Here is a 12,663-nt window from a genome sequence, read left to right as displayed (position 1 = left end):
CGGGATTTATGAGCAGAATATTACAATCAAACTTAAACATCTCTGTTGTTTTATTTTTTTATTTTATTTTGCTTCATGGGGACACACAACAAGAGGTAGCCATATTCCCCCATCCCCTTGACCACCCCAACCCCGGTGGCAGCAGTATTTGATTCCAAAAGCCCCTGTTATGAATCAGATCCTACCGAGCCACCATCAGTTGGTATTACTGTTTCATTCAAATGACAAAGTTTAGAGTGTTCAAAAAATGCAGAGCAAGAGATGGTTAAAATTACCAAATTACATATTTTGGTCTGGGCAATCTCTTAGCTAGGATCTATTCAATGAGTCATAATCCTCAACATTTTAATGTCAAGTAATGCTGAGAAGTTTAATGAATTGCAGTTCAGAATAGAGTTTTCAATCTGTCATTGACCCCCACAGTCGAACCATTTGGCTCATCAGTCAGATGTCAGTATACCACAGAGAGCTTGCTGTTCTACGGGTTTGATCCCACACCTCCTAAACGGAGGGATGCGTGTGACCATCTCAACTACTGCGTTATCAGCAGTCCAACGCATTCAACACCAGAACTTCACAATTTCTATTTCTAAATACCCCACCAATGCTCAAGATCCATGGATTCCCCATACTGCTCCCATCAAAGTTGAGTTTTTCTTGATTGCCACCATGGAACCTTCCAAAAAAATACTTGTTATGCTTGTAGTGGAGCAATTTGCTACATTAATGCCAAAACTTCACCACTGCTGTTCCTAGATACACCACCAATGCTTGACATCCCTGGATCCCATGCTTCTCCCATCAAAGTTGAGATTCACTCGATTGCCACTGGGAGTCTTACAAAAAATAAAAAAGATGCCATCCATGTAGTTGAGCAGTTTGCTACATTAGACCATCCTCTTAAATGAAACAGAGTTGAACATGGGCAAGGCATTAGCCCAATGTGCCACCTTTACCGATATGTTCTCAATTACTTCTTTTGTGTGGGAAACCTCCTTAATATCTTGTTGTTCCTCTCTGTTGAACAGACAATAGAACAGCCCCTCAGGACCTTTGCTCTTCTGTTAAGTATCAGTTCAATCCAATCTGACCCCCTGACTCTAGCAACTTGTAAAATCTCACCACATTCAGAAGTTGGAAATAGATTACCAAAGCATAGACAAGCACAATAACATAGGCATGCACGCAAATAAACACCCTCTATCCATTCATGCCCACTCAACGGCTCAACCTAAACCTAAATAAAATATTAATGGCTAGGGCAAAGCATAGAGAAGTACCAGACAGGTACGTGACACCAAAATTGTTCGACTTGGCACTAAAGTAAAACTCATGTTGATATGTCCATTTAACACATTTCAATCACAGTAAACGTATGCATGTGCAAAATATCAGAATTAAAAATCAAATAAGTAATGTCATTCACAGTAGTAGACCTTGTCCCTTTATTTAATGATTCTTAAGATGTAATATATGTTATTTGACAAACTGAAATTAATATTAAAACAATAATTGCTTTTTACAACTAAAAACATTTCTACCCTAATATTATTCATAAAAATTCAAAACTTTTTACTCTTTTTTTACTCTTATAACAGTCTAGTAAAGATTTTCAATAAGCAGCATAATCTCATTTTAGATTGGTGATGTCTCTATGCAATATTAATAGTAATGGTTTCCTAAAACCACACCACAATGGGCACAAACAGCTAATGCCAACTTGTTTGGATCTATGATGACCAGATACAGATACAGACAAAGACATGGATACAGGGAATGTGGATACAACTTTCTATTGCCTAAAATAATGGACAAGGCTATTAGTCATGGGTAAAGGCCATTACCCATTGTTGGTCCTGACAATCTGGGTTCATGGGAGGGACTGGATATGGTTATGGATATCCCATGTAATATGATAATATTATACATTCATATCTTCTTTTTATTTGGAGAAGAGGTAAAGTATCGATTCATTAAAACAAAACCATGTACAACCAGCGGCTGTACAATGGGGAAGTACAAATTTCATTCAGACCACCATCCCATTCAATATTACAAACAAATTTCCGAAGTCAAAAAGAAAACTAAAGAAAGAACTGTCAACGGTTAACTGTGCTGATGACCAATCCCACAATTTTCTGACACACTTCATCCTCTCAACACTTGACAGCCTTTGTTCTGAAATATCCTTGAGTTTCTTTCTTGCCATATTGACCAGAATACTGCACCTGGAATGAAGTACCACAAAATTTTCCCTTTCTTAAACCCTGTATCCACTATCCACCACCCTTTCACAAAAGCATCCACTGATGCTGGGCAGCAACATCTGAAGGCAAAAATACTAAAGATCCTCACCCAAATGTTGTAGGCAAAACTACAATGCACTAATAGGCGCTCACCTGATTCTTCTACCCTGTTACATAACACACACCTAGTTTACCCAATCATCATTCCCCTCCTAATCAAGTTGTCTCTTGTATGAATCTTGTTCAGGTAGGCAACCAAAACAAAGAAAGCCACTTTCAGAGGAACATTATTGCACCATATTACATGCATAGGGAACTCCAGATCTTCTTGAATCAGTTTGTCATAGAAAGATTTTACCAACAACTGGCCCTTGCAATCTGCTGACCACACCCTTCTGTCTTCTGCATTAAGGTCAATTTGCATGCAATACAGCCTCTGTGGAATCCTTCCAAATGGATCAATCTCCCAACCATTCAATGCTCTTCTGAACTGTGGATTTCAAACATGCACCCCATTTTGAATCTGGAGCAATCAGCCACTTTTGCCTCCTTATCTGCAGCAACTGCAAATAATTCTGGGAAGCCATCCTTTAACTTATTGTTTCCACACCAACAGTCCAGCCAGAATTTGACTCTGGATCCTCTTCCCACTTCAAAATTGATTTCCTTGCTAAAAGAACTGTAACTTTTTTCAATTTGTTTCCAAACCAAACAGCCATATGACTGATTTGCTTCTCCTGGATCCCATCCCTCATTTCTTGTACCATATTTTGCTTCATATCTAATTTTTTTAAGGGTTCATTACTTAAATATACCCTGTTGTTCCCAAAACTACACCTTGTAAGACGGTCCCACATAACACAAATAAGCCTTCTGTCAATGCAACGTTTAAGGCTGTTTCACATGCCCATTAATTCTTTTTTGTGATCAAAGTTTTACCCCTCTATATTATTCATCTCCTTCAAAACCATGAGACCCAAACCCCAGATACAGAACCATTATGACAAAGACAAAGCAGTACATGGGAAAATACCAAGTTGCTTCACATCAATGCCAAAAGAATAATGGCCTTTACTAGTTAAATAATCGTTCTAACCTTATTACCTTCGTAGAGTTCACTTCCGTAAGATCTATTCCAACTCTTTCAAGGGATTGATATTCAGCTAGAGGGTTGGAGTACAACCACAAAATAATGCTTCCAGCAGGTGAGTAAATAAGTGAGGAGTGAGGGGAGGAAAGGAGAACCCTTGAAGCCAATTATAACATAATGCTGATAAGGTCCTTACAGAGCATTTTGAGTGAGGGGCTGGTGCCTGAATAGATGAAATTTTAAATTTCAAGCTCAAGCAAATTGGAAACCAAAGCCATAGAACGATTTAAGAACTCCATATGGGTTATTATCAAAAAAATTCCATTCAAGGGGAAAGAATGAAAATGAAACTAAGCTCCAATTTTATGAACTTAATGCAAATTAAGCAACCAATCTAAAGACTAAAAAATAGGAGTTTGCAATTATGGTTCTTTTTTTTTTAATCTCCTCAGATGTACGTCTAGAACAGCATCAATGTCATCTTCCAGGGAAAGCTTTTTGGACTCTCTTCGAGCTCTCTTTTCCTCTGCTTTCACTGTTTTTCTCTCTGTTCTCTCTTTGCCTTTCTCAGGCTTCTTGGTTTTCTTTCCCAATTTTGTTTTTGCTGCTCAAACTATTGGCAACAGGCAGAATGAGCAGATATTTTCTAGCACCGTGGATGCCAATATGTTTTCTGGGAGGGTTTTGAGCTTTTCAGGGCAATAGAATAATTCCTATAGAAATTGAGTTTCAGTTCATCCCATCAACTGTAGTTCCTAGAAATTGAGGCAAAAATAGAGGTCCGAGGAAAAACTTGGTGTTCTTGACACTAACTCCATTTACATCTCATTCTAGATTTTGGGTATGATGATCTGAAACTGAAGACAGAAACAAGGGATACAAAGCTACTACAAATGGGGTTGAGAGAAAAGAGGGAGAAGGGAGAGGGGGATATGAACCTAAGAATGGGGGGAGGGAGAGAGGGAGAGAGAGAGACTGCATTAAGAGCATTTTTGTCCTTTACTTTTCTGTTAATCTTAACGTTAGATTTTTTTAACAAGCTACATATAAATAATTTTGGAAGCCACAGGGTATATTTAAATTTAAGTAAATAACCCTTTTTTAAGTGTGCATACCACCAAATGTTTTCAAACCACCGTTGACCTGGACAGTGAAACCGTTCAACCTGTTACCAGAGAAAAAGCCAGATCCGTTTTACCCCAAACCCATTAAAAAAACATTCATTTGTACAAGAATTGCTGACCCATACAGTAGAACCACCAAACCATCTGGCCTGGTCTACAAGTGATGGTTCATCCAACCAGTCTGTCAAAGGCTTCAAGCTACCAATCAAAGGGTCCAACCAGTCGGACAATCATTTAGTTTTCACAATATATAAAAAAAGAAGGAAAACAAAAATAAAAATAAAAATAAAAATAAAAACAAGTTTCTTCACACCAAAAGAGAGAAAGGGGAAAGAGAAAATGATAGAAATAATGATGGGCAATGCAAAGAGGGAGAGCACTATGGCGGTCCACAAGGGCAGCAGTTCTATCGGTGCTCTGAGAAGAAAGAAATCTGAGAATATTTGAAGAAAAGAAAAGAAGCAAGGAAGAACTGATAGAAAGTATCATAATGAAGGTGACTTCTTGGGTGAAAACTCTGAATTTATTTTCAGATTTTACAGTGGATGATATAATCAGGAATTGGAGGACAGTTGCTTCCTCTTCATCGGCAAAAAAGAAGATTTTGAAGGAGTGGGAACCCCCTAAGCTAGGTTTTCTAAAATTAAACTTTGATGGCAGTAGTTTTGGTAACCCAGGAAGAACGGGAATTGGAGGGGTGATAAGAAATGGCAGAGGAGTTGTGATGGGATTGTTTTCAGGCTCCATCAGAATGGAAAATTCCACTACAGCTGAACTGAAAGCAGTGGTTTATGGGATACAAGAAGCTAAGGAGATGGAGGTGAGAAAGCTGGTTGTGGAAGGTGATTCCAAAGTGATTATCAGTTGGCTGAAGCAAAATGAATGAATACCCTGGCTATTCAGAAATGACATAAAAAAGATTAAAAGCCGATCCAAGAACATACGATTATCAATTCAGTGGACTCCAAGAGCAGCAAATGGATTTGCAGACCAGCTAGCTAGACAAGGGGTAAATAGGGATCGATGTTTTGGGGCTCAGTTGTAAGAATGAAAAATCACTCTGATAGGTGACATGTTAATTATAATGGGGTCAAGCCGAGGCTACTCGTAATCTGTAATTTCTGTAATTCTGTCTATATTAATGGAATTTCCTTCCACTGATCAAATTAATAACAATAACAATAATGATACAGAGATAACAGAAGATGAGAGAGAGAGAGACTACCATCAACTGGACTGGACCAATGACCTAAGGCGGCAGAGATGATAACTGGTCAGTCGGTGACCTCCCCTTTCTTTTATTCTTCTTCCTCCACTTCTATTTTCTTTCTTTTTCTCAGCTCCTTTTCTCACTCTCTCATCTCTAATGATATACATATGTACAATCATCCTCATAACCTAACCTAATACCCTAATCTAATAGCTAGGATGACATACAGACACACGCACTATAAACATTTTGACCATTCAACCAGGACGGTTGAACCACTGACCTGCCACCTAGAGGAAACAACAGTTCAGTTTCAGGTCAGTTTTTCTAGCACTGCATACCACAGACTAACAAAGAAACTATGGGTTCATTTTTTTATCAGCAATAGGATCGAAAAGATACATTAATAAACCTTATCCCATTGAATGGGAAAAGGGACCAACAGCACCTATTGTTGATTATCCCCTTAAAACAAGAATGGAAAATACAAAGTTTACAAATTTATAAGTTCCTCGTCAGAATACTGAGAAAGAGGTTGGTTCAAAAGAAATATTCATATCCTACTGTAAATTAACAATCATTAGAAAACACACATAACCATCACCACTGAAAGATGCAAATGCAAAAGGGAAAATAAAGACATTGGGAATTGTGTTCAGTTATCTAGGATCCCAAGTGATTGGAAGCATATGTTGGTAGAACCCTAAAATGAAGTGCTAATAGCTTGAATTCAGAATAGGTGAGGACCCCATGTTTAGTAGATATGATCAAACAAGATGTAAGTGCTGGTAGATTTTTGTGGTTTTTTATTGAAAATGTATTCCTTTTTATGAATGTATTGTATTAGAAACTCAGGAGTATTGCATTAGAGAGATTTAAAAGGATGTAATTACCTATCCGCATAAATTAGAGGAAACAACCTCAGGAGTAACTTCAACCGCAACCACATAGAAGCTCGCAATGCTGCAGATGAGGGAAGTGCAGAATCAGTTGGTCCTGTGGATCGCCGACCCAGGCCAGGACTGCCACCCCTTATTCCCTTCCGACTGCTACCTTTGTTTGTACCACCTTCAATCCCAGAAGGAACTGCTCCAGCTTGCTTACCTGTTCCACGGGTAACTGCATTTATTTGCTGCTCAATACCATTCATTTGCTTAATTAGATCACTTGCAAATGCATTGCGGGATTCACTGGAACTCCTATCTATGCAAGGAAGAACCAACTCTACAAGAGATCTCTCAGTCGCATACTGCTGACCGCAGTTGAAGCCTTCAGAATCAAAAGTTTGAGAAGTTAACCTTCCTGACCTTTTAAAATCTACACCTTCTTCCACAACCTCTCCTTCTTCAAGAGAGGCCACTTCAAACTTCTTTTTCTCTCCTCTGATCACTGCAAGATCAGCAGCTGAATGTGGCCATCCCCATGGCTTCCAAAATTGAATTTTAGTTGAAAGACCTCTTATTTGAGCAATATTAATGAGGCGTTGTCTGATGGACTTACGTCCAAAAAGGACATCATTGCCACCCAAGAACCATTTAGTCTGTAAGAGCAGTGATTCCTCTAATGATTTCCCAAGCAAATGTACCACCTCTGAATAAAGGGGAGAAGCATCAGGTCTGACCAGTAATCTTGTGAGGATGATTTCATTGAAATTGCTCTCATTCTCAGAAAGAACAGAATTGTCAGCACTAGGTGAAAGAGAACGAATAGCCTCTGCCAATGACATATTATGTGTATCAATTTTTTCAATGAGAGCTTGTTCATTCAAGAGAAACCTGAGTTCTACCCATTGCCAATGAAACTTTGCCGGTTGAAGGGTATCCAATACATGCAAAAGCTGATCCTGAAGTTTTGTCTCACTTTCTGCACGTTGCACTTTCAACTCACCATGCCCAGAGACCCTAGTTCCATCATCGTGTGAACTCATAGAGTGTGGCATTTTACAATCAAGGATTGCATTAAGGAAAAGTCTAGCACGGAGAGGAACAAATGCCATGGTTTTCATATGCTTGTCTGTGCCATGCATTTCTAGCATGGCCGCAAACTCAGAGTCACCAACATCTGAAGCTAGGATGTCATAAAAAGCATGAGTATCCCGTAAGCAAACATCCCGAAATGGCTGGTGCCTTATGACATCATTTATGGTCGATGCCAATGACTGATGCAATTGAACATCTTCACGAATTACAATATTACTATTGAGAATGTACGGCCTCCATATCACCAAAGCAAAGATTGAATAGGCAGGAGGCAAAACCAAACTAAGAGGAAGCATTCTCTGCATCCTTGAAAGAGCTAAGATATATGGTTCACCAAGAAGTTCCACAACTAGTCCATCTGAAACCATTCTACAATTCCCCACAAGCAGCCTAAACCAGTGCAAATATACTTCAACCAAATTGTCCACCTTCAAAGCACCAATTGAACGAGAAATCCCATTAGAACTGGTTCTTGCACTCCTCACAAATTGGATAATGTCCAATCCTTCCTTTAATCTTAAGACAGATATCATCCGCTCCAGGCTAGCAGCTCCATGAACAATAGCACCAACCACTAGTGAAGATACAGCTGCTGCAGCTTTTGTGGCCCTCCCAAGAAATACTTTTGCAGTATTCAGCATCTCATTTGACAGACTTGAGTTTGAATCATGGGCTTCAGGTGATAGTTGAAACTGACTACGAGAGCCTTTTCCTGGAGCAAGGGCTGTGGCAACAGCCGAAGAAGCTTCTGTTGCAAGTGCTATCTCAAATACACGGCTCTGGCGCTCCCCAAGGGCTTCCTTAAGTAAGCAGAGGCAGGCAATGTGAATATGTACAATGCGCCGAGCACAATTCAATGAATTTATAGGGGATGGGAAATTTGGGTAATTACTACTTGCAGTGAAATCTGGCATTTTCACTAGAGCAGAAACTACATTACCAACAATAGCAGAAACAGCAGAGGCCACTACAAAGGGATCCACTTCTTGGGGTGCATTATTGTTCTGCCTAATGCATTCCATTAGTCCCAAAACCATTTGTTGAGCCATCTGATATCCATCATCACATTTTTCCAAGGATGGACCTTTAAGAGCACCTGCTGTAAATAGTTTTCTTTCTTTGCTATAGAAATAGTGCATGGCTTCGTCAATGTGCTTTTGCACTATCTCCTTCATGCCCGGGGTTGGCCTAGACAACCTGCCACTTATCTTCTGACGGAAGTAATCATCAAGATCTTCCACCCCAGCTGGAACTGCAAGTGGAAAACCAAACTCACCATCCAGTGCTCGTCCAGATTCAAGTTCTGCAAGGAGTCTCTGATCAGATGTTGCCCTGAAATTTTTCTCCCATTTTGCCACACTAGGCACATTGCAATATTTCTTTAACAAGTTTCGAGCATAAACAAAAGCTGCTGAACCAGAAGCCCTTCCATTAGTGGTCATGACTGTGGCAGCTCGAAGCATTGTAGCAGAAAGGGTTTCATGAAGAAGATCTGCTGCTACAATTATGTTCTCATACCTGAGGAAAAGAAGTGAAAAAAGAAGGAAATTGATTCCTAGTAGCATACAAGTATGAACCTACATATCAATTTACATATAAGAAATATCCAAAAATGGAACAGTGCAATACGAATATTAACAGATAGAACCGGTTTAATCTTTTTTAGACTGGACATAATTATTCTTCAGGCCATAATGCAACAAGCGGTGATGGTTTTGCTTATCAGATGGGATCAAAGTGTAAGAATGGTCCACGAAAATAGGCTCATTACCAAAATGAGATGAGAGAAAACAACAAGTAGAACAGTACAGATAAGGTGGATTACAAAATAGTTGAATCCAATGGCAGATCATCTTGCCAGATCTGGGGGGAGGGTTTTGTTTTTGTAGGGTGTCATCTCTTTACTTGACTAGCCTTTTCCATTTCACTGTCAACAATAATATCTGTTAAATTTTGAGTCCCAAGGTTTTTTTTCCTTTTGATTGGTGAGGTTCCCCAGGTTTTTCCTCACTACTTTAATCTACATTGTTCAGCCTCCCACTGTCTTTTAGGGCCCTTTCATTCATATCTTCAAAAAAAAAATACAATGTAACAGGAGAAGTCTACATTACCATCTTCATTTTGAAACCCCCCACTCCCAAATGCACAAGGATAAAAAATTAGGTGTTAAAACATAAATGTCCCGAAAAGCAAATCAAAACCAAAAGATCAACTGTCCTCGAGCAAATTCAATGTGAGTAAAGATTATGTATCAAGTCAAAAGAATACCATTAAATACCTTAACATTATGAAGAAGATTTTGTTCTTCACAGAATCGTGGTAGCAATAGACAAAAGATACATATTAAGGCCATAATGGGAGGATAACCATGCAATATATAGGAAGAAAAGGCTAGGAAGAGAGAGAGAGAGGCAGAAAATCAACCAACCCTACATTATAAAATACAACTGCTTAATTATAAAGTATTAAAGCAAGCATCTTTTGCAAGTGTACCTCCTAATGGATGACAACAGAAATGCTTCCCCCACTTCACATGAATAGCATTCTGTGTTCTTTGGTAGCATCAAAATGCTTCTCCCACTGTGAATATTAGAATTTGTAGTAGATGGAATCTTTGGTAATAACCACAGCAGGAATTTCACAGCTGAAACTAGGTCAAATGAAATATCCATCAAATATAATATAGCAGATAACTCATCTTCAGTGAGCTTCCACCGTACAGAATTCTTGTCATCAATGGAAGAAGGCAAAGGCCCAGTACACTGGCCAACCTTGGGAATAGACTTTTCAAACCCTTCAATAAGCTGCCTAACATAAGTAATCAACCACACTGTGATAGCCCTTTTCTCAAGCAACCGTAGCTGTTTCAAAGCTTTACCAATTGAAACAACATCACCAAGATGTGCAGTTCTCATGCCATCTGATGGCTTAGAAACATCTCCTTCTGTACCAGTTCTATGATGAGGACAGCTTATTTTATTATCACATACATGACTAGTTGATGCCCCTTGGCTACCCTCAATCCTAGCAGCTGCCAGTTGAGCCAGGCTTTGGGTTTTGCGCACAATTTTTTGCCGACCTCTAGATGCATGTTTGGTTGACTTAAGAGGTGGATCAACTTTAAATGACTCCATGGATTTGGGACCCTTCCTCACCCACCAGCTATCCTCATCATCTGATGGATTCTGTAAAAACCCATGCGTATATGAGCTCCTGTCCTCACTTAATTTCTGCTTCTTTGACCTCCTGCATTCTTCACACCCAGGTGTTCCTTCTGTAACATCCAATTTGTTACTAATTGGCCCAATGGACCTCTTGCAGCTCCATTGAGATTCATCAGATCGTGTATCTGAGGCTGCAGAATAAGAGCTTGGAAGATGCAATAACATTGAAATGGCAGCCTTCACTTCTGAAACTTGGACCTTCATTTTTGCATCTCTGCCAGACAACGGATTGGATGCTGAGCGAAGGTTTTTCAAGTGTTCGAGGGAAGGAGAAGCTGCATTTCGTCCAGAACTTGGATTATCTTTTTGTTTTTGGGAACAGAAACTTACATCATTCCCATTTTTGGAGTGGCTTGTATGATCACCAAGAAGTCCAAGAAGCAGAAGCCGACGTTCATTGGCATAAATATGCAGGGCCTCCTCTAGAACTGGAACATCAGCAATCTGAGCCTCTTCCAAAGAATCAAGCATGTAAGCCCCAGGCAGCTGCTTCAAAACATGATAGTGTCTCTTTCGTCTATCCAAATCCACCAGAGTCCCACTCCTGTCCATAATGCCACTGACTATGAGCTGCCTCACATAGGCTGGAGGATAAAAAATGCCAGAACGAATAAGTTCAATGATGAGAAGCTGAAGGCGTTTGAAACCTTCACCTTTGCCCACATCATGTTGATCTATCCAACAAACTATAATATCATGCACAGGCCCTGGGCTTTGAAAAATGTCCGATGAATCTATTCTTCCACCCAAACTCTTCAATTTATTTTTGGATACAAATACATTTTCTCCAGTTGTCCCACCTGAAAAGATACTGGCTCCCAATGTACTTCCATTCTTGCTCTGAATTGAATTACGCATATCTTCCATCTTCATCTTCAAAAGCAGAACTGCAATGTACACCTGAGAAAAATCTTTTCTGCCCGTGAACTTCAGGTCATGAGGCAACGAAGTCCGACAATCTCTAAAATCACACGTTGCCCACTCAAAAAGGAAAAACAGAGAGCAGATAAATGAAAAGCCAACCATCCCCATCCACTTCAAGGATGAATATAGGCATGGGCTGACTTCTGCAATCCAAACTTCTTCAATGCTTCCATCACAGAGATTCTCAAAGAGAAAATTGTAAGCACCTCTCAGATCTCCCAGAGTTAAGGCTTTATCCAAGGCCTGTACAGCTTTAGCCACACCATGGCCTTGAAGACCAGGACTAACCGCCTTCCCAAGACTATCAGCACGTTTCTGAATAGATGAAACAAGATAGTCAAAGGACAAGAACTGATTATGAGCATCTTGCCTTCTGTCACCATACATGGTAATAAGTTCTCCTGGACCATAATGAGTCTTCTCTGAATCCTCAGATGCCTTTGAGAAGAAAGATCTCCCATTTGTCACACCCGATATTACAGATGGTGGCAATGGAAAGCATTCCAAGGCAACAAAAGTATCAGGTACAGCAACTATCAAGTACCGGAGCATCTCAATTACAGCAGAGGCAGTATAGGCCCTCCGAGAATTATCTACTAGATCAGAACCACCACTAGAAGATTCTTGTATGGAACGAACAGCTACTTCCACAAGATTACGGACGTATGTCTGTGATAGTACAATTGTTTCTATCATGGCATATATAATAGGCAACAGTAACTGTAAAGTTTCAAGTGATTCTTTGTCCTGAAAGTCAACATAAATATGAATATTAAAGCCCAATTATTAAATTGTCATTAATGAACTGACTAAGAGCTACTAGTCAAATTATTCCTAAACAAAAGATAAGAGTTACAGGTCACAAA

The 12,663-nt window shown here is 39.5% G+C and overlaps 1 protein-coding gene across 7 annotated transcripts in view; it reads right to left on the bottom strand.

Annotated features, from left to right (window-relative positions):
- LOC148879920 (mediator of RNA polymerase II transcription subunit 12-like) overlaps nucleotides 1-12,663 on the bottom strand; it is a 28,983-nt gene that overhangs the window by 1,640 nt on the left and 14,680 nt on the right. For 6 of the 7 annotated variants that reach the window (XM_088961674.1, XM_088961673.1, XM_088961677.1 and 3 more), the window contains 2 exons: nucleotides 10,143-12,544; nucleotides 6,564-9,167 (listed from right to left, as the gene is read on the bottom strand). In XM_088961674.1, the coding sequence (XP_088817800.1) occupies nucleotides 6,564-9,167; nucleotides 10,143-12,544 (5,006 nt within the window). Of the gene's footprint in view, nucleotides 1-3,404; nucleotides 3,560-6,563; nucleotides 9,168-10,142; nucleotides 12,545-12,663 lie in introns of those variants that run through there. The other variant, XM_088961678.1, reaches the window with a different exon arrangement.

This window comes from Nelumbo lutea, chromosome 1 (assembly GCF_056320005.1).
Source record: "Nelumbo lutea isolate HS-2025 chromosome 1, American lotus-T2T, whole genome shotgun sequence".
Lineage (NCBI taxonomy): Eukaryota > Viridiplantae > Streptophyta > Magnoliopsida > Proteales > Nelumbonaceae > Nelumbo > Nelumbo lutea.
This window is presented reverse-complemented; position numbering and strand designations above follow the sequence as displayed.